General features: G+C 38.8%; 2 protein-coding genes, 1 non-coding gene and 1 pseudogene across 4 annotated transcripts in view; 3 read left to right on the forward strand and 1 right to left on the reverse strand.

Moving 5' to 3' along the window:
- Positions 1–291: 291 nt before the first annotated feature.
- Positions 292–9,054, forward strand: LOC127451287 (PRKCA-binding protein-like). 2 transcript variants are annotated; one of them, XM_051715856.1, is made up of 13 exons: positions 292–439; positions 575–675; positions 782–893; positions 964–1,092; positions 1,185–1,251; positions 1,377–1,466; positions 2,985–3,038; positions 3,137–3,199; positions 7,209–7,342; positions 7,484–7,576; positions 7,669–7,719; positions 7,831–7,975; positions 8,058–9,054. In XM_051715856.1, the coding sequence occupies exons 2-13, from the start codon at positions 635–637 to the stop codon at positions 8,291–8,293; spliced, it is 1,215 nt and encodes a 404-aa protein (XP_051571816.1). In that variant the 5' UTR covers positions 292–439; positions 575–634; the 3' UTR covers positions 8,294–9,054. The 2 variants fall into 2 exon arrangements, with proteins under 2 accessions (XP_051571816.1, XP_051571817.1); XM_051715857.1 differs by lacking the exon at positions 292–439 and having other exon boundaries at positions 986–1,092.
- Positions 9,055–9,700: 646 nt separating this feature from the next.
- LOC127451283 (nuclear factor 7, ovary-like) overlaps positions 9,701–23,317 on the reverse strand; it is a 140,044-nt gene continuing 126,427 nt past the window's right edge. The window contains exon 7 of the mRNA XM_051715851.1: positions 9,701–9,839. The gene's annotated coding sequence lies outside the window, so the exon portion shown is untranslated. The remainder of the gene's footprint in view (positions 9,840–23,317) is intronic.
- Positions 11,621–11,693, forward strand: trnar-ccu (transfer RNA arginine (anticodon CCU)). The gene has a single exon. It is a non-coding gene; the product is annotated as a tRNA-Arg (tRNA).
- Positions 11,645–18,125, forward strand: LOC127451301 (phospholipase-B 81-like; annotated as a pseudogene).

Genomic DNA, 23,317 nt, shown 5'->3' on the forward strand with positions numbered 1-23,317 from the left:
TATTTAAATGATATTTACTCTGCATTACAACCACAGACACTAATTGTTTTGTACCTGAAAAAAACGACCTAAGTATATTTACCAAGTTATACAAAATAGAGTTTTGGTCCACAAGAAATTTAAAAAAAAGTAACCAAGTCAACCAAGCATTGCTCAACTGAGGTGTCTTTATCGTGTGAAGGATTTTTTTTCTTCACATTTAGTTTTAACGTTTTAATGTTATAAAGGATTTTGTATTATGAATAATTGTTTAAAATCGTCACTGCGCGCGAACGGATCCACGCGCGCACCCACAACGGAAATGACGTCGCTCAAGCTCCAGCAGGCTGGTGTTTACACGATCAGCCGAATGTTTACCAAATTAAATTCATCATAAAATAACATCTTTGAGTGTTACCAGTTCACAGACGGAGCTGTAAGAAAGACATCTGCACAAACGGTTTGTTTATGTCGCCAAAATAATAATAATAGTAGCATATTAATAGTTACAGTAATAATGAGCACGTGTATATGAGTAAATAAAGAGTATTGAAGAGTGTTGTATTAAAGCGGCTGTTTTTCTGTTGTGTTTCAGTGTGTGAATAAATGAAGACAGTTTGAACATTTCACATTAATCACACAATCAGTGCTGATAATGTTCACAGATATGGACTATGAGCTGGACGAGGATAAACTGTGAGTAATAACATCATACATAAATAACCAGGATCATTTACAGGTCACATCCTACAATAGAGAATAATCAGAGATCTATTAATGTGTAAATACTGTTGTGTTGCAGTGGTATTCCTACAGTTCCTGGAACAGTGACTCTGAAGAAAGACACACAGAACCTGATTGGGATCAGTATTGGGGGCGGAGCTCAGTTCTGTCCATGTCTCTACATCGTACAGGTGACACTTTCAAACATTACTGATCAAACTTGTTGTTTTTGTATTATGTAATGAGATTTATCTGTGTCAGGTGTTTGACAACACTCCAGCAGCTCTTGATGGCACACTGGCAGCTGGTGATGAGATCACTGGAGTGAACAATAAACCAGTAAAAGGAAAAACTAAAGTTGAGGTGGCCAAGATGATCCAGGCCGTGCAGGTACACCATTTACAACATCAACACAGTCACATGACTACACACCAAAGCACATGAGAAATACTTTTGTTCATTAATGTGTTTTTGATCTGTAGAGTGAAGTTGTGATCCAGTACAATAAACTACAGGCTGACCCAAAGCAGGGCAAATCTCTGGATATCGGTAATTACACTATATACTTCACCTGTTTTTACTCTAGATGTGTTAGATTGGACAGTTAGCAGCTCTAGTGTGCTTGTGTTCATCTGTATTTCACTGCTGAATCATATTGTGTGTTTGTGTGTCAGTTCTGAAGAAGGTGAAGCATCGTCTGGTGGAGAACATGAGTTCAGGAACAGCAGACGCTCTGGGACTCAGTAGAGCCATTCTGTGCAACGGTCAGAATGCGCGCGCGTGCGCGCACACACACACACACTCACTCTCTCTCTCTCTCTTTCTGTTAAATATATATATACAGTTGAAGTCAGAAGTTTACATACACTTAGGTTGAAGTCATTAAAACTCATTTTTTAACCACTCCACAGATTTAATATTAGCAAACTATAGTTTTGGCAAGTCATTTAGGACATCTACTTTGTGCATGACACGAGTAATTTTTCAACAATTGTTTACAGACAGATTGTTTCACTTTTAATTGACTATATCACAATTCCAGTGGGTCAGAAGTTTACATACAATAAGTTAACTGTGCCTTTAAGCAGCTTGGAAAATTCCAGAAAATGATGTCAAGCCTTTAGACAATTAGCCAATTAGCTTCTGATAGGAGGTGTACTGAATAGGAGGTGTACCTGTGGATGTATTTTAAGGCCTTCAAACTCAGTGCCTCTTTGCTTGACATCATGGGAAAATCAAAAGAAATCAGCCAAGTCTGGTTCATCCTTGGGAGCAATTTCCAAGCACCTGAAGGTACCACATTCATCTGTACAAACAACAGTACGCAAGTATAAACACCATGGGACCACACAGCCATCATACCGCTCAGGAAGCAGATGCATTCTGTCTCCTAGAGATGAACGTAGTTTGGTCCGAAAAGTGCAAATCAATCCCAGAACAACAGCAAAGGACCTTGTGAAGATGCTGGAGGAAACAGGTAGACAAGTATCTATATCCACAGTAAAACAAGTCCTATATCGACATAACCTGAAAGGCTGCTCAGCAAGGAAGAAGCCACTGCTCCAAAACCGCCATAAAAAAGCCAGACTACAGTTTGCAAGTGCACATGGGGACAAAGATCTTACTTTTTGGAGAAATGTCCTCTGGTCTGATGAAGCAAAAATTGAACTGTTTGGCCATAATGACCATCGTTATGTTTGGAGGAAAAAGGGTGAGGCTTGCAAGCTGAAGATCACCATCCCAACCGTGAAGCATGGGGGTGGCAGCATCATGTTGTGGGGGTGCTTTGCTGCAGGAGGGACTGGTGCACTTCACAAAATAGATGGCATCATGAGGAAGGAAAATCATGTGGATATATTGAAGCAACATCTCAAGACATCAGCCAGGAAGTTAAAGCTCGGTCGCAAATGGGTCTTCCAAATGGACAATGACCCCAAGAATACCTCCAAAGTTGTGGCAAAATGTCTTAAGCACAACAAAGTCAAGGTATTGGAGTGACCATCACAAAGTCCTGATCTCAATCTGATAGAACATTTGTGGGCAGAACTGAAAAAGCGTGTGCAAGCAAGGAGGCCTACAAACCTGACTCCGTTACACCAGTTCTGTCTGGAGGAATGGGACAAAATTCCTGCAACTTATTGTGAGAAGCTTGTGGAAGGATACCCAAAACATTTGACCCAAGTTAAATAATTTAAAGGCAATGCTCCCAAATACTAACAAAGTGTATGTAAACTACTGACTTCAGCTGTATATAATACATAATAGACATTGTGTGTTTTCAGATGCTCTGGTGAAGAGACTGGAGGAACTGGAGAAAACTGCTGAACTTTATAAAGGTGATTAATTCATACTGCTAATAAACCTCATGCTGTATTGCACACAATTAATCAATGTGATTGACTATAAACCTAATTAAAATGTGGTGTTTGTTTAGGACTGATGGAACACACTAAACGGCTGCTCAGAGCTTTCTATGAACTCTCTCAAACTCACAGAGGTGAGATCACACACACACAAACACACACACACACACACACAATAGTCCTGATTCCTCCACTAACATCTGTTGGATTCATTATATGATTGCTAGTGCTGTGAGATATATGACATATTCATGATTGTTTTAATGGTAATATGACATATGGTAAGTAACATCATAAATAAAGAGTGTGTCATTAGAGTAGTTTCTCGATCCTTCCTTGTCTCGTGACCAGCAAGTATGAGAGCATTAAAATGGAAATATTTAATTAGGGATGCATCGATATGAAAATTTTGGGCCGATACCAATTTTAACAAAAAAATAAAATAAAAAAGTATACGCCGATGCTGATATTTTTTTCCACTTCCCTTATTTTGTCATCACATCAATGTTTTGATTAGTAATTATACTTTTAAAAAATGTTCAAAGGCTATTTTATGGTTCTGACAGTAAATAATTTCCACTGAACATGGATTGGATCTGTTGAACACAACAGGCCAAATTTTGGCCACAAAGATTAAGATTTTAAAAAGATGAAACTATTTATGATAACATGATGATTTATGTGGGAAAAAAGGTGCACTTCTAAAAAAAATTTTGCAAATGTGTGTTAAACAATAGAACTTGCATTTTGCATTTTATGATAAAACATTACAAATTCATATTATGTATATTCAACATTTTAAACTCTGATGTAGATACTGATATCTAGAGAGCAGGATGGCCAAAATAAATGCTGATAAATGTAATAAAATTTAACAAAAGCAAAACAGATGTACACAACATTTCTAAATTGAAACTAGGGGTGGGCGATATGACCAAAATCTAATATCACGATACAAGTCATTTTATATCACAATAATGATATATTTCAAGATATATAATTTTTTTCTTCTGGAAAATCAATACAAAACAGATCAGGTTCTTAATGTGGAAAGGAGGAAGCAGGGACCGGGTAAACATTCAAACGTAAGACTTTTAATCACAATTTTCAGTGTACAATGTAACGGTGTGCTTTCCAGCACCACATAAAACACACACACTGCTTTTCAGCCAGCTGCGCCAAACAAATGAACACACACAGACAGCTTTGTTCATCTCTCTCTCCCCGTCTGCCACTATCTCCTCTCCTTAAATACTCCCGCCGCTCCTCACTGGAACGCGAGACCGGTGTAGCACACTGGTGGAACTCGTTCACCAATTATCTTCCCAGCCTTGCTCTGCCCAGATGCCACTCGGCCACGCCCTGCTCGCCACATGAACCAACACCACAGATGTTTCAGCTGTTTTAATAACGAGCTCCTCTTTATTTTCTTGACCTGTTTGGGAGTCGTCCCGTTCTGTGGAGATTTCTTTCTCCATCTGTGTTTTTACTGGGTGACAAATGATTGAGGAGTGCGAGTGATCCCGCTTTGCGCTCTCCTGTCTGTGGAGCACAAATATCGGGAAACCTGTTGGACTCGTGCACACTTCCGGGCTTCAGAGATACAACAAAATCTCTATCGATTGACACTTTATATCGTCGCCACAATATATATTGTCATATCGCCCAGCCCTAATAAAAAAAAAAGCATTTGTTTTATGCAATGTTTATTCAGATGTGCATTAACTTGAAAAGAAAATACATTGAAAACTGAAAGTATTGACTGGCCATTAACAAATCTACTGGTAGATTTGAACTGACACAAGGGAAATGTAACACTTCTGTTAATCTGCCAAACAAACACGGTTATCGACCAGTGTCGATAATCACAAAATGGCCAAATATCGGCCGATTAATCTGCCTGGCCTATATATCAGTCTAACGCTTATTTGACATGCTTTACTTTTTCAGATTTCATTATTTTGTAAGTATTTCTTTGTATTACACACACATAAAAAATTTTTTTTTCAACTTTATTGTTATGCAGTAAATTATTAACTTTCTATAATTCAACAAATGTACTTAATTATGAATAAATAATTGGTTTTTCATATCTGCATTTTCATGCTTATGACTGATATGCCGATGGACTAGATTTGGTCAATAATAGGCCAATAAACATCGGTGTATTCCTAGTTTTAATAGCATCTCTTTTTTTCTTCAAACATTTTTTTTGCACTTCTGTTTTTACAGTGTTAAACAATAGAACTCACATTTTGCATATTATGATAGATCATTACAAATTAATATTATGTATATTCTAGTGCTGTCGAAGTTAACACGTTATTAATGCATTAACGCAAAATTCGTTTAACGCCACTAATTTTTTTTAGTGCCGTTAACGCGTAATATGTCCCTTTAAAATAAACCGTAGTTCATGAGAAGCGAGTCAATTCGCACAAACGCTGCTAATGTCACATGCATTAACCATCGGGAAAACAGATGGTGGGAGACATTATGCTGATGTGCCAAGCATTCAATGTAGCACAGTGGTAGAACATGCCCACAAAGCACAGATAGAGCTTGTAACATTGTAACATCATTGCAGCGGCAAGACGGCTGTCATTTGAACACCGGCCTTAAACTACGAGGCACGGTACTAAAGTTGCGAGGCGCGGTGCGAGCGCGAGGCAAAAGTTGCGAGGCGCAGTGCGAGCGCGAGGCAAAAGTTGCGAGGCGCAGTGCGAGCGCGAGGCAAAAGTTGCGAGGCGCGGTGCGAGCGCGAGGCAAAAGTTGCGGGGCAAAAGTTGCAGGCACGAGGCAAAAGTTGCGAGGAGCGAGGCAAAAGTTGCGAGGCGTGGGTGCGAGGCAAAAGTTGCGAGTGCGAGGCGTGGGTGCGAGGCAAAAGTTGCGAGGAGCGAGGCAAAAGTTGCGAGGCGTGGGTGCGAGGCAAAAGTTGCGAGTGCGAGGCGTGGGTGCGAGGCAAAAGTTGCGAGGAGCGAGGCAAAAGTTGCGAGCGCAGGGCAAAAGTTGCGAGGCGCGGGTGCGAGGCAAAAGTTGCGAGCGCAGGGCAAAAGTTGCGAGGCGCGAGCGCAGGGCAAAAGTTGCGAGGCGCGGGTGCGAGGCAAAAGTTGCGAGGCAGAAGTTGCGAGCGCAGGGCAAAAGTTGCGAGCGCAGGGCAAAAGTTGCGAGGCGCGGGTGCGAGGCAAAAGTTGCGAGGCAGAAGTTGCGAGCGCAGGGCAAAAGTTGCGAGCGCAGGGCAAAAGTTGCGAGCGCAGGGCAAAAGTTGCGAGGCGCGGGTGCGAGGCAAAAGTTGCGAGGCAAAAGTTGCGGGCGCCTGGCAAAAGTTGCGAGGCAAAAGTTGCGGGCGCCTGGCAAAAGTTGCGAGGCAAAAGTTGCGGGCGCCTGGCAAAAGTTGCGAGGCAAAAGTTGCGGGCGCCTGGCAAAAGTTGCGAGGCAAAAGTTGCGGGCGCCTGGCAAAAGTTGCGAGGCAAAAGTTGCGGGCGCCTGGCAAAAGTTGCGGGCGCCTGGCAAAAGTTGCGGGCGCCTGGCAAAAGTTGCGAGGCAAAAGTTGCGGGCGCCTGGCAAAAGTTGCGAGGCAAAAGTTGCGGGTGCCTGGCAAAAGTTGCGAGGCAAAAGTTGCGGGCGCCGGGCAAAAGTTGTTCATATCTACATTGTCATGCTTACGACCAATATGCCAATGTACCTGATGTGGTCAATAATCTGCCAATAAATATCGGTGACTGATACATCGGTGCATTCCAATTTTTAATAGCATCTCTTTTTTAAAACTTCCATAGCACAAACTCCATTACATTTGCTAAGTGCAAATTATTTCAGTGAATATTGTTGCTGTTTATTACTATTGTTATATTGGTGCATAATTTGCATAGAAATTAGAATAACTTCATATCTTCATTTTGTTTATTCAGTGACAAACAGTGTGGAAAACATGCTTTGATTATTTTTGCTGTTTTGACTTTATACATCAAACATTTTGACTGTGCTAATTTGAAACGATTCATCTGACTGAAATAAAAATCACGTTTCATTGCAAATATACACATATTGAGATATATAACATAAATAAGGATGAATAATATTAAGATATAATTGTTTTAGCTCTATCACCCAGCTGTAATGTGTGCTATAATGTTCTGTCAGCGTTTGGCGACGTGTTCTCCATCATCGGTGTTCGTGAGCCGCAGGCTGCCGCCAGTGAAGCTTTCGTGAAGTTCGCTGAAGCTCATCGAAACATGGAGAAATTCGGCATTCAGCTGCTGAAGACCATCAAACCTGTAAGAATCCCAAAATATAATCAATTCATATTCTTACAAAGACTCTAACTTAAAATGAATGTTGAAATCAAACAAAATATATGGTGTAAAACAACTTAAAGATGATATGAATAACATAATCCTCTCTCTGTCTCTCTTCAGATGCTGCATGATTTAAACACATATCTGCACAAAGCAATTCCAGACACCAAACTCACCATCCGCAAATACCTGGACGTCAAGTTTGAGTATTTGGTATGATGTGATTTGATGTGTTTAATTGACAAGATCGATCTGAAATGTTGAGCGAGTTGAATTGATAATGTTTATTGTTTGTGTGTGTTCAGTCGTACTGTCTGAAAGTGAAGGAGATGGATGATGAAGAGTACAGCTGTATCGTGAGTTCAGTCACACTCTTATTTACTAATTTACTCATTACATATCATTAAATAACCAAAACCAAATCAAATTAAAATTTGTTAAATTTGTTTCTCTGTGTGTGTTTTCAGGCTTTGGGCGACCCGTTGTACCGTGTTAGCACCGGTAACTATGAGTACCGCTTGATTCTGCGCTGTCGACAGGAAGCGCGTGCGCGCTTCGCTAAAATGCGCAAAGATGTACTGGAGAAGATCGAACTCCTGGACCAGAAACACGGTGAGTTCAGTAAACGCAATAGTGTTTATGGTGTGTTATTAACACGCATAACAGTATTTTAACTCTCACTGTCTCTCTTTAGTTCAGGACATTGTATTCCAGCTACAGCGCTTCGTTTCTGGGATGTCCCGTTACTATGACGACTGTTACGCTGTCCTGAAGGAGGCAGATGTGTTCCCGATCGAGGTGGATCTGTCTAGAACCATGCTGAACTACAGCGGACAGAACCTGTCGTATGAGGACGAGGAAGAGGAGAGCAGAGAGGAAGAGTCCAGCCAGACTGAGAACGGAGCAGAGAAACTCATCGACGATGAATGAGTGAATGAACGAATGACTAAATGAGTGAGTTAATGAATGAATCAGTTATTGATGAGTGAATTAATGACTGCTTGAGTGAGTGAATGAATGAGGGAAATGTGTTTAAATGAAGATTTCACATTAAATATTGTTTTCATTTAAGGCTGATATCTAAATTAATTCCATTCTACCAAAGGAAAGCACCTCTAAATAATTCTATTTAACGCTATAAGTTTATTTATTTCTTCGACAAAGAACTACTGTCCTGTCCAAAACACTGACAGCCAATCACGATCTCAGACACCGGCCAATCAGCGAGTGTCTTTTGGTTGTCATGGTTACACACTGTTGCTTTAATATGGTTTTTACTGTTACTATGGTGGCACATCTGTGCAAGAAACATTAAATCTTGGTGTTATTTTGTTTGCATTTAAAACATTTCAATTGAAGGGACCTAAAAACGAAAGCGTTAGTGAAGTGCGCTGGCCAATCACGTTAGACGCCTCGTCTGTTTTGCACAACTTGTGCTTTAATTACTGCATTGCTGCTTTTTTGCCGCTGAATCACTGGATGAATGTGTCTTAAAACTCTGATCTGAACATTTCTCTGTTTTGTTTGTCTCGTTTGCTTTGAGTGTTTGGGGAAATATAATCTTTGGTGGTATTTTGTGAATTTGAATTATGTTAAAGTTGTGGGTCATTTTGAGAGATCTGTGAAAAGGGAAGACATACATTTATTATTTAAATAAAAAAGCTTGGCAGAGAGGAAATGCTTGTAAAATGTGTTTTGTGTGAGTGAAAATATAAATCTGACTTTATTTACATTGACAAATGATTCGCAGTGTTCTTCTGACTGACACAAGTTCAGTCCTGAGGGCATTGGCTGGCATTGCCAACTCAATAACCATTTTTTTTTTTTTACTTTCTAAGCAAAGTATGAAATCTAATCAATCAGACAAAGTGCTGTGCAATTTATTATATTGGCTTGACAAAGCTAGCATATGGTTATACTACAGATTTTATTTAAACTAATACCACAATCATCAATTGAAACTCCTCCGAGAGCTTTCAAGGTACATCAACCAAACTTGGCACAGACCTTCAGACTGTTCAGACTTGTGTTGCTATATCTTTTCTAACTGATCGGAAAAACGGTTTTCGCACAGCGCACGATCAAATACCTGAAAAATCCTATTAAGGGGGTCACACACCGGATGCGTCTGGCAGACGACATGCGCGTTTTAAAATTTGAAACAATTGCTTTCAATGAAGGTATACACACCGCTGCCGCATGTACACTCACCGTCTGTTGGTGGCACCCAGCTATGACTCCGGAGGCTGCTCAAATTTCTATCATGCCATGGAGCGCAACTTGCATATTTTCCATTAAATTCAACCCAAATCGTTATCAAAGGACAGATTATTTACTTACATTTAATGCATTTGGCAGACACTTTTATCCAAAGTGACTTACAGTGCACTTATTACAGGGACAATCCCCCTGGAGCAACCTGGAGTTAAGAGCTCAAGGACACAATGGTGGTGGCTGTGGGGATCAAACCAGCAACCTTCTGATTACCAGTTATGTGCTTTAGCCCACTACACCACCACCACTCTACTTCAGCATTCTTTTGACTTGCATTGATAGAATGTTCAAACAGGCCAACGGAACGCTCGTTAATTCAAACTCACACTGTCAAAAATTCAAAAGTAAACAAACCCACTCACACAAGGCCTGCCGTTTAATAGCTTTACGTTACAATACAAAATCGATCCATCTATATTTCTATTACGTTTTATCTGAAGGTGTACTTGACTTTTCTATTTAAACATTCAGACAAATGCTTTGTCAAACCAGCTTCAAAGTGTGTCTTGACAAACTTTACCCATCTAATTTTTCACAATGATCTTTAACAGTGAAGTTGAAGTACAAAGTGTAGCATAATGTTCTTTTGATCAGGGTAGATGAGTCAGTAAATGGTTGCATTATTTGTACTGTGTTGTTAGATAGCAAAAACATACTATCATCAGATCGGCTTAGAAAGCATTATTACAACATTTCAGTTACATCCTCTAGTCAAAATTAATTACTTGGTCCATTTTATGCCATTGACAAATTGGTAACCAAAACACCTTCATTAGTTACAACGGCTCTTTGATTAATTTGACACAATTTTTGATGTTATATGGCTGGTCTGTTTTTGGCACAGGTTGGTATGGGCAAAGATCGCCTTTTTTGCAGGTAGCCCACTGATGTTCCTACCTGGTATTCACTGGTCAAGTAAGCAGGTCACCATTCACTTTACTGTTTTTCAATAGGTACCCTGCTGTTGAAAACTACTTTGCTGGTCTTAACTGGTATCCCAGTGTATGAAAGTGTATTTTGTTATGGTACAGTATATGAAAAAATGGTTTGATGGTCTTAGCTGGTATCCCAGGCTGGTCTGATCGCTGGTTTTAGCGGGAATTCAAATACTTTTAAGATTGTCAGGCTCGAAGACCATCTTAAACCAGCAAAAGCTAACCATCAGTGTTGGTGTTATTGCATTACTAAGTAATTAACCACTACCCTTAATTTTCAGTAATTTAATTACAGTAATTTATGATGTAATTGTGTTAAATATACTTTATAGACCATAGAACAATTCTATATAAAACAATAGTGAATTTCAAATCGAAATTGAACATCTAATGTTAAAATGTATGTTTTCTAATTTAACGCTGCCCCTTTAAATTCTTTGGCCAGTTCATGAATAATTAATTTGATTTTATATGATTTATTTAAAGAATTAAAAGAACAGTTTCATGTCTATCCTTGTATTTTTCATCTGGACGAGGTTGATAAGGGTTTTAAAAAGTAATTAGTAATAAGTAATGCAATTACTTTTCAGACAGAGTAATTAGTACAGTAATCTAATTACACTTGAAGATGTAATAAGTAGTTAGTAATAAATTACTTTTTTAGAGTAACTTACCCATCACTGCTAATCATCTTAAGCTGGTTTAAGACTTCATCTTTTTTATTTTGAGTTTAAATTAATTTTTTTATCTAAATCTTTATGTATTTAATAACAGATAATTTCAACTTAATGAAGGTGTATATGTGAAAATACACATTACTGCAAACTGTTTTTCACATTAACTAAACTAAAACAACAGTAGACATTATTTTGTTATAATTATGCAGATTAGTCGAGCTAAAAAAAAAGTGAAGGATATTCTGAAACTTCGTCTGAATTATGATCAGTATTCTCTTCCGCATAGAGCTGCCGATGAAGTCACGTGACAATGTACTGGATTCTGATTGGACGCGTTTATAAGCGTCTCCGTCCTACGTTGAAGGCAATGCGCCCCAGTGGCCTAATGGATAAGGCACTGGCCTCCTAAGCCAGGGATTGTGGGTTCGAGTCCCATCTGGGGTGAAGTTATTTTTCTCCTTCTTTTATGTTTTTTAGTGTGTGTTAGTCGCGTCTTTATTAATCTCGCGTGTGAGGAGCTCGTGCAGTATTCATGAATGTTGTTTTGTCACGAGGAAACTTTGTACGCTTTAATTCCAGATTTTACGATTTAATTTCGGTTTCTGTGGATCGACTGAGCGACAGCGACATAAGCATGACAAACAACAACATTTGTGTTTTTATTCTCGTTTGTTGTGTTGCAAAGTAAGTAACATTTACTTTATTTAATCTTGACTTTCATAAAGCATGCGTGCTTTAAATGTAAAAGCATAACACGTGTTCAGTTTCTGTGTATGCATTACAACACCTGTTGAGCTTTGGTGTAATTTTAAACCTGCAAATTTAAGTTAAGATTGTTTTTCTATAATAATGATCATTAACACACTGGAAAAGCACATGATCTCCGACAGACTGAATTAATTCAGAGCTTGAAGAAAACTAAATCTAATGAGACTTTGGTTACTTTATGTTTAATCTAAGTTTATTTCTTTTATAAATGTATTGCTAGATTAAATGCATTGTTGTACATAATATAATAAACATTGAATTGTTGCATGCATGTTTTCTAGTACCTTCATAAAACGTTTTTTTTTTAAAATTATTATTATTAATTGTGTGGATGAAACTTTAAAAGGAAATGCTTTTATTTGCATTTTAGATTATTAATAAAACATTTGTTTGACATAATAAAAGGTAAACAATATATCCAATACCCTTGTGACCCTGGTTTGATCAAATAAAATAATGTCTAATGTAAAAGTGGAATTAACATTTGCATTCAGCCACATGATCCTCTATTATTAAATCTAATTAAAGTCTCAGACTGAAACAGTTTAGAGTGTTTTGTTGGTCTTGTTTTTTAGATTAACATTCATAGATAACACCATAAATATTGTCTCTTTATTAAGTAAATATCTGCATATTAAATGGTAATTGTGCTGAGTTTTAATTGTTTTTTGTTATAGGTCTTCATATCCTCAAATATTCCTCTTTTGTTAAAAAAACAGCAGAACTCTCTTTAAGGAAGTACAACTCGCCCATCTGCACTAAGATTCATGAAGAATCAGGTATATCATGTTCAATGTTTATTTGTAAAGGGGTTTTCTTGATAAGTTCTGTTTCTGTTTATTAGAGGGTTGAAACACAAATAAACACTTGACGTTATATTAACATTATTCCATATGTGTTTGATAGCTGTTGGAAGGCCTCGGCATACTGGGACTCGACCCATAAGACTGTTGTTCTGAAGGAAGGTGTTCTGGACCGTCTCCACGGGCTGGGGTGTGCTGGAGATCCGGGCCGGATACGGAGAGACACCAGAACCGGATGATGTCACAATGTTTACGGCGAGATATCTGGAGGGCTTCCTCACCGCGCCGTACATCTACGATTCTAACCTGTCTCTCTGTACATTTTAAAACCTTAAACAACAATTCCTTCAGATGTTTAATCAAAGGGGTCACATCCTAATCTTTTAAATATCCAAATCATTTTATTCCACTTATAATGTTATAATAAACCAAAAAACATCGTAATTTAATTTTTCAACATATTGTTTTGCAACTGTACCTTTAAGACGATATAGGCTACATCCTGGAATAACAAGATCGAGTTGTTTTTGCGGTTAAAGGTGCTGTTAGCGATTTCAGTCGTTCTACTTCCACAAGACTGAGCCGTTGAATTAGCCACGCCCCCTCTTTCCTAAACCCCGCCCTCCAAAGATACCAAATTAGCTTTATTGAGACCGACATCATGCAGAAACGGTTGTTAAAAACAACAGTAGCTAAATAGCGCCCTCAGCTGACAACTGTTATGAACAACATGGCATAAAAATGGCATTAAGCCTCAATAATTCACTGCAACTACAATACTATGAGAACGGGCAAAATGATTGATAGGCAGAAAGCGTGAGAGACCACAGACACTTTTTTGTTTGTTGTTTACAGAGTCTAGAGCTGTCACACAGACCGGTGAGATATCTCACAACACTTATTTCAGTAATATCTCTCAGGGATGCATGAATATTTTGAATTTCCATACCCTAATTTCCATACTCCATTCAGTACATCATGCATATTATCTTGAGCGATCCGCCTTGTCTTGATGGAGCAGCTGAATGACCTCCTTGCTTTGGGGAGAGTTTTATTTGCAGGATTGGAATAATTGTACCTCGTTTTATTAAACGCTGCCAGGAGACGCCGCAGAATAAGTGTAATATCTGATATAATGAGAGCTGAAATGGATGTGATGCCCATACGCCGCCAGCCTCCGCATACATGCGAGTGCCCGTGCTCAAAACCATTCTGGATTTTGAGGACCCACTTTAAAGACCAGCTGACTTCCTAAATGTCGAGGGATATGTTAGAAAAATGTTGTGCCAAGGTCGAACCTTTCGTTAAGCCGGTCATATCAAGCCATCACGCACTAGTAACGCATGCATGAATGGTCAAAACACGTCAACGTTTTGAAAATAAACTGTTTCTATCACCTTAATGTGCATTTTAACTAATGCAAAATTCTAGAAAATCCACTTCGTCCTAGCACATAAAAGTTTAAGTGAATTTTGAGAGTTTATTTGCAAGCTAGAGTGAGTTATCCGCTTATATGGTGAGTTTTCTACTGTCATGGCGGAGCAGCAGTTTGAAGAGAATATTACTTAGCAAGGAAGTTAAAGCCAGTATATTTATAGCAGTTTACCAGAATAATATCACATCTGGTTAAATGGCACAGACGTTTGAATGCAACTCTGTCGCCCTCTCCAGTGCTGAGGTTATCACCACAGTAGCACAAAAAAACGAACATTACGCATGTTCAACCGCAACGCATATTGGCGATGTTTCTCGCCTCAGGGGTTGAATGTTATGAAAACATGCCACAGGTCATATTTCACCTTAAAATTGAGAGAAAACAACAATAAAACAGAAAATGAAGCTTATTTTAGGAGCATTTAGTATGTTTCCATTGTGACAAGGTTTCAAAGGGTTTATTGATGAGCTTTGAACATAATGAGCTGTTTAATGACTTCTCTTTGCAGCCTCTGACGCAGTTTGCCATTCAGTTTGTGAATGCTGTTGGTGATCTGATTCCAGCACTGGTGCCCGAACAGAAATCCACCGTGAGTCAGTATGAAGCTCCGCCCATGGGTCACTGCGCTGCGCTTATTAAGGTACTGACCCCATTCACTGCACTGACATCAGACTGTACATAAGGCTGGACGATATATATTGAATATTCACAATATAATACCAATGATTTGGCTAGTGATGATTTATATGCACTTTTTATTTGGCCATGTAACAGTTCAAGGATGGGAAAGGAGGAGGCGGGAACCGGCTGAACAGTAAACGTAAGGTTTAATGTAAACCTCAACTTAAAACAACATAAAACACAAGACAAATAGACACAACACGGCCGTGTGCATCTCTCTCTTGAACCGGCGCCTCCGGCTGCCCCTATATCTCGCTCTCCCGCTGATCAGCTTATTCAGCTCCGTGACAGCGCATCCCTCCTCCCTCCCAGGTTTTGTTTATACTTTTGAAAAAATGCTGGCAAAATTCCCTGTATTAAATTAAATAAATTAGCCTACCAAATGAATAAAGCATTAATAAAATAATTACCAAGCAAAAAAAAAAAAAAAAGCATTTTCTTTACACAAACTTAAATTAGCCGTACCCTGTTCTGTAGACTAATAAAGTCGTCTGAATGACATTTTTAGAATATACTAGACTTTTTTCAAAGATTATAAACTATCAGAACTATTTCTCCAATGAGTTCACTTTCAGAAAACGAAATTTTGAACATTTTTAAAATGAATCTAACCTTCTTTACCTCAGATCACATTAGCTGAGCTTCTTCAAAAAATATAATTTGCATTATGATGTTAAAATTAATTTTAGATGACAATCAAGTTCAGTTGCTCATTAAAAGTTAAATATGCGGGACATAATGCAGTTGTGATGGCGATGCTTTAGATCAGATGATTGTTCATAATATCCTATTGAATATCAGGAATGTATCGTATATATGTAAATCCTGATATTACACCGCATCAATGTTTCTATAATAGCTGTGCACACAGCATATACACATGGATGGATGCTCCTTATAGTTTCTCCACTACTTGGTGCAGGTTGCCAGCTTAAACAGGGCCATTACGATTCGCTTTCGGGTCGTAACCGGTGGCAACCTGCGACAGGCGCAACATCAGGACCGATATTACAGTCCTATCAGCAGGGCAACGTGTGCCTTTTGATTGCAATTCCTCCTCTTCTGATTGCTTTTATTTGTGAAATTAAAATGACAGTAAGCTGGTTAATTTCAATGAATTGTCTCAATACTCTCCCCATTTTACCAAAACTTCAGAGTAAAAAATTTAGGGACATCTGGGAGACGAATTGGCGATAAACACACATTTCTGTATGGAAACGGCTTAAGGGCAGATTTCTTTTGCGATAAACAAAACTTATGCAACAAAGTGTTTTTTTAGGCATGACGTCATCACGCACACCATTTATATCGATAAAAGTCCATTTGAATGGAAACGGGCAGAAGACGGCAAATTTCCCAAACGTTCTTTTACGCATTTTCACTTTGTCAATAACAAAACAGTGCGAAAAGTGGATGGAAACTAGGCTAGTGAAAAAGTTACACACTTCAGCTTTAATGCATTAAACATTTTGAGTCTACTTTGCTATTTGATAAAAAGGATGGTTCATCTGATGGAAAGTTTCAGAGTAAATATATAATTATCAAGATATATACAGTATAGTAAATTGTCAATAGCCATATCGCCTTATTGTACATGACTTCATCGGTCAACAAATCAATCAGTCTATCAATGGTGTGTGTCAATGTGTGTATATGTTTGTTTTCCAGATTATGGGAATCTGTTGTTCGGTCACTCCAGCTGGTACATGTACACCGCTACAATGCGCATCTACAAACACTGGGACTTTAAACTGACTGAACCGCACACCGCCACTGGAAAAATGTCCTTCAGCAGCTACCCTGGGTTTCTGGTGTCTCTGGATGATTTCTGTCTTCTGGGCAGCGGTCTAATGATGACTCAAACCACTAAAAACATCTTCAACATGTCGCTCTACTCTTTCATCACTCCTGCCAGTCTGTTCGCATGGCAGCGGGTTTGACTGGCACACGCACTGGCAGAACAGTGGGCAAAAACCTTCTCCAGATACAACATTATTTAGTCACGTCATACACTAGAATTATGAGAAATTTGAGTGAGCACAAAGTTTAATATCTTAAAATATTATATTTATGGTGTTTTATTCATATTTTATATTGTCATTATCATTATTAGATGTTGTATTTAGGGATGCCCGATATGAAATATTTTGGGCTGATACTAATATTTTATCACTTAGTCACATCATTTTGTCGTCAGATCACTGTATGTAAGTTATTTCACATGGAACATGGATTGGATCTGTTGAACATGCCAACATTAGAAGAAATCCACAATAAAAAGATAAAAACAAGAGTTGCATTTCTGAAACACATTTACACTTCTGTTTATGCCGTTCTAAACAATATAACACACTTTTTACATATTATGATAGAAAATTAAAAATTCCTATTATGCATATGATTTCTATGTGTTTATTTTTTTGGGGGGGGGGTTTAATCTATTTTGGTTTATTTATTGACCAAATTAAAACCATTGGCATACTGATCATAAGCATGAAAATGTCAATATGATAAACTGATGGTTTATTTAGAATTATTTAAAATGACTGCATTTTATGGTTTTGCATTGTTTATCATAATGTTTCTGTAATATAAAAATATCAATGACCAATATATCGGTGCGTCCCTAATTATATTTAATTGTGTGATGATTTGTTGGAAAGTGATCATGTATTATGTATGTTTGCAGCACCAGAGAGTTCTCCAGTTCAGTACACCTCCTATCAGAAGCTAATTGGCTAATTGTCTAAAGGCTTGACATCATTTTCTGGAATTTTCCAAGCTGCTTAAAGGCACAGTTAACTTAGTGTATGTAAACATCTGACCCACTGGAATTGTGATATAGTCAATTAAAAGTGAAACAATCGGTCTGTAAACAATTGTTGAGAAATTACTCGTGTCATGCACAAAGTAGATGTCCTAAATGACTTGCCAAAACTATAGTTTACTAATATTAAATCTGTGGAGTGGTTAAAAAATGAGTGTTAATGACTTCAACTTAAGTGTATGTAAATTTCTGACTTCAACTCTCTCTCTCTCACTCACTCACTCACTCACTCTCTCTCTCTTTATAATTAAACCACTACACTACCGGTCAAAAGTTTTTTATAATTTTTTTTTCACATTTAGAATAATTGTAAAGTTATCAAAACTATGGAATAACATCAATGGAACTATGGGAATTATGTTGTGACTAAACAAAATCCAAAATAAATCAAAACTGTGTTATATTTTAGCATCTTGATAGTAGTTGAATTAATAAATAAATGGGTGAAGACCCCCTTTTGCATGTGAAGTGAGTAACTGTGCTGTGCTGCGTTCACACATGAGCTGGTTTGCAGTCAGGTTCAATAGTTTTTATCTGCTGCATCCTTCAGCAACAGCCTCTTCATTGAGACAAATCTGCAAACAATCTGTGCTGATATGTGTCGCTTGAACTGTTCAGATCAGACTGTATATAGCTTTTGGCTTTAGTTGTTGATTGTAAACTAGTTTACCAGTTGGACTCTGTTCCTCTTATTCTCTGTGCAGGTGGCCGATCTCCACATGGCTCAGTGTTTCGTAGCAGAGGCCGTAAACAGTCCGACCACAGAGGGTGGACTTCCTGTGTTCTCCTGGGAGAAGTTTAACAGCATGTTACATCAGGGTCTTCCTCAGTACTCAGCACTGTGGATATAGATACTTGTCTACCTGTTTCCTTCGGCTTCATCAGTATGCAGCCAATGCTGTTTCGCCCTTAATGATCCACCAGAGGGAAACAGAAGAGAATTATCGGATTAGACTGATCTAGAATTATTGATTTATTGTTTGATTTTCTGTTCAATACCCACTTCAGTTTGACAGTATGAATCTGAATGCTTCAATCTGTCCCTGATGAATCAGTGGATCATTTTGAGCCGTATAATATGCACCAAACTCCATGAAGGCCATTTTTATCACTCTTCTGGGTCCAAGCTAATTTGGTCTTTTATTTATAAAAAATAATTGTAATCAAGCACAAGTTGCACTGAATGTATGTCACACAGCGGTATTAAATATGATGAACTGTCCTTCTATGATATAATGATGTTTGTTAAAATTATAGCTTTTGTCTCCAGGAACGTGAATCAAAATGAAAACTTTTTCTGTGTGTAATGCTAGCCAGCTGATAGATAGCTGTTATATGTGTATAAACCTCACTCTCCTGACCTCAAGAGATGCACTAGCGACTGATGCTAGAGGATGTAGCCTTTAGCCTCCTTGTTAGCGCACCCGCCTCCCATGCCGGAGACGCTGGTTTGAGTCCCGTACAGAGCGGGTAGAACAGGAGCGTCACAATGGTGCCGTGACCTGGACAGGAGTGAGGTTTAGGGGGGTGAGTGTAACGGTGAGCCAGCTGATAGATAGCTGTACAATGTGTATAAACCTCACTCTCCTGACCTCAAGAGGTGCACTAGCGACTGATGCTAGAGGCTTTAGCCTCCTTGTTAGTGTGCCCGCCTCCCATGCCGGAGACGCCAGTTCGAGTCCCATACAGAGTGGGTAGAACAGGAGCGTCACAATGGTGCCGTGACCCGGACGGGAGTGAGGTTTAGGGGGGTTGAGTGTAACAGGAGCCAGCTGATAGATAGCTGTGCAATGTGTATAAACCTCACTCTCCTGACCTCAAGAGGTACACTAGCGACTGATGCTAGAGGCTTTAGCCTCCTTGTTAGCGCACCCGCCTCCCATGCCGGAGACGCCAGTTCGAGTCCCATACAGAGTGGGTAGAACAGGAGCGTCACAATGGTGCCGTGACCCGGATGGGAGCGAGGTTTAGGGGGGTGAGTGTAATGGTGGCCAGCTGATAGATAGCTGTACAATGTGTATAAACCTCACTCTCCTGACCTCAAGAGGTACACTAGCGACTGATGCTAGAGGCTTTAGCCTCCTTGTTAGTGTGCCCACCTCCCATGCCGGAGACGCCAGTTCGAGTCCCATACAGAGTGGGTAGAACAGGAGCGTCACAATGGTGCCGTGACCCGGATGGGAGCGAGGTTTAGGGGGGTGAGTGTAATGGTGGCCAGCTGATAGATAGCTGTACAATGTGTATAAACCTCACTCTCCTGACCTCAAGAGGTGCACTAGCGACTGATGCTAGAGGCTTTAGCCTCCTTGTTAGTGTGCCCACCTCCCATGCCGGAGACGCCAGTTCGAGTCCCATACAGAGTGGGTAGAACAGGAGCGTCACATGTGCCTTTGTCAGTATTCAAGTCTTTAGTCTATTTGTTTTCTAGTGAAATGATTTCGAGCTGTTCTAGAATCACTCTTTCATTTTTCAAAGCTGTTGTCTGAATCTTCATCAAGATCTGTTTGTTAATGTGTCAGATCATTCTGTACTGCATGTGACTTTTTGTTAGTTCTGATGAATAAAACAAGCAAGATTTCAAGAGAAGTGATTAGTCACAATATTTAATGTGATTTCCTCAGAAATCCTCCAGAGATCTTGTGACTGATGAAGTAACAAAAACATTTAAATAATGAAGGTTGGTAGATTTCAGATGAGCCATCTGGTCACCACATACTGATTTATGGCAAATACATTTGCATACATGAAAATAAAGTACAATAGATTGAGCTGCTAACAAATTAATGCAACATATTTTGGAAGTTGGTTTTAAGTGAAAAGTGTTAAGGATGTTTAAGGTTAATGGTCATTTTTGTTGCTTTATTAGATTAACATGTCCATCTCATATCTTTTTCCAGCTGTTGATGTTGTCGTTCTTTCTCTCTATCCATATGATTGTCTTTCTCTGTTCCACTATTACTGTCCTGAGACTTAAAAGAGCTGCTCTACATCACAAGCTGATTCAATACTTCTCTTACTGCTGTTTCTGTGTGATTCAGTGTCATTTGTATGAGTTGTGTTTTTAGGTTTTGTATGTACTTTAAAATGGTGATTTCCAGTACTAGAAATGTCATGGAAATGTCTATAGAGGATATATCATTTTTTCTAGTTGTGCTTAAAGGTGCTGTAAGCGATTTGTGTGTGTGTGTGTGTGTGTGTGTGTGTGTGTGTGTGTGTGTGTGTAAATGTATGCAAAAAATGTTCCTACTCCCCGAGAGATATTACTGAAATAAGTGTTGTAAGATATCTCATCGGTCTCTGTGACAGCTCTAGACTCTGTAAACAACAAACAAAAATGTGTCTGTGGACAATGACTCTTTTGACCTGTCAATCATTTAGTGTGTTCACATAGTATTGTAGTTGCAGTGAATTATTGAGGCTTAATGCCATTTTATGCCATGTTGTTCATAGCAGTTGCCAGTTGAGGGTGCTGTTTAGCTGCTGTTGTTTTTAACAACCGTTTCTGCATGATGTCGGTCTCAATAAAGCTAATTTGGTATCTTTGGAGGGTGGAGTTTTGGAAAGAAAGGGCGTGGCTAATCCAACGGCTCAGTAGAACGGCTGAAATCGCTAACAGCACCTTTAACTCTGAAATAGATATTGCTTCTGCTCACAAGCCTTAGTGATGAAAGATTTGTGAGTGTCAAACTTCTTTTGAGTGAATTACTTTGAATGAATCAGTCAAATAGATTCACAAATTGGTCTGAATGATTCATTAGCGAATCTGTCTGAATTTGATTCGATTTTGATTTGATTCTGAGATGCACTGTTTTGGCGGCACAAGGGGGACCTACACAATATTAGGCAGGTGGTTTTAATGTTGTGGCTAAATGGTGTATATCGAATAAAATGTAATAAGGAATAAGGTTTATTATTATTCACAAGATATGAAGTTGGAGACACAATGTTTCTATAAAGTCACATTTTATTTGCACACCCTCTGTTCAATTTAGTACACTTGATTATCTAATCAAAATAACAAAATATGCATTAAGGTGAGGATAGAAATATGGATGAATATTGTCAGTGATAAAAGATTTGGAACACAGCAAATCGGAACTGTTGTGCATTCAACAAGCACTATACGGATGCCTTTAATGGTTGCGCACTGTCACCATATCAACAACCGTGTCTTCTGCTGAAATTGTTTAAACGTGCTCCTCCCGCTGGGCCCCATAGGAGTTGTAGGCCCCTGCGTTAATGCGCCCCTTGTTCTAACTGTAGAATCCTCTAGGAGAAGAATAAAAACAAGAAACAATCGGCAAAGATTTTCGCCGATAACTTATTGTTAAAAAAAAGCAACTATCGGCACCGATTAATTGGTAAAACCGATATATCAGTCTACCTCTAATCTGGGCAACTAAGGGCTACAAAGCATTTCTGAAAGACTTATTCACATAGTTTTCACTAGTAAGAAGTTGAAGTTTCTCAAAATTACCTTTCAAATAAGTAGCCTGCATTGGCCATATCATGGTACAGTAATGGTGTCAGATGGTAATATCAGGGGTACTAAATGATTACCGTACATGTGATTGCAATGCACATGTCCAAAAAACTTGGTAATGAAAAGCTACTTTAAGTACATTCATGTAGCTACTGTTGTTGTTTTGGTTGGAAAACGACATGCCTGCAGTACAGATTCATTAAAGCTGATGTAACTTTTTTGTTGTAAATTACTTTCTTCTATTCCATCTTAATATGCAGACACAACCATAAGTAAGCCATTCATTGGTTAGTTTTCTCAAAAACTGTAAACAACACTGTGTCTCTGTGGTGCTAGGAAAATTCCTGTGTTTGTTTTGAGTGACCCGTCTCAAGTGAGACAACAACATTGACTCGACCAATGGCGTGAGTTGGGGGTGGGACTATCTGTTTATTCAATGCTCTTGCAGGTTTTGCTCAGTTTGTTCTCTTTGTTGTAAGTTATTGTTTTACTGAGTGAGAAATCGCTCCAATTGATTTGGTGTGAGAGATGTCCGAATGATTCCAACTGAACCATGAACCGATTCCGGCTGTTTTGCACACCTGTTTGACCAATTCATTGAAAATAACCAAATCAAAAAAGTGATTCATTCGCAACTTGAAAATAGCTTTTTTAGTGTGACGATGGGTTCATTGGAGCAGTTTTGTTGAGGTTGAACCTGCAACCTTCCAGTAACCCAAGTCTGAATCACTACACCACGCCATATTTTAACTTGTTTTATCTGTCTGCCTGTCCCTTTGGTGTGTTTATCTGAATGTAATAATGCAGATGACAACATTTGACCTAAAATAAAGTTCAAACTCTAGTTGTATCTCTGTCCTTTTTTCTTAAGTGTCTCTCTAGAGACTCTGTCAGTGATTCACTCTTTCCTACATCATAAATGAAGAAGTGAAACATTCCTGTTGCTCTCTCTCTCTTTCTTTCTGTCAGTATCAGTGTCATTACTCTCAGTCTTGTATCAGGTCTTCAGTGTTTGTGATGGAGAGGCGATCGTGTTCTTCTGGTTCTGTGTGGGATTCTCTGCTCAAACTC

Source organism: Myxocyprinus asiaticus, chromosome 14, assembly GCF_019703515.2.
Source record: "Myxocyprinus asiaticus isolate MX2 ecotype Aquarium Trade chromosome 14, UBuf_Myxa_2, whole genome shotgun sequence".
Lineage (NCBI taxonomy): Eukaryota > Metazoa > Chordata > Actinopteri > Cypriniformes > Catostomidae > Myxocyprinus > Myxocyprinus asiaticus.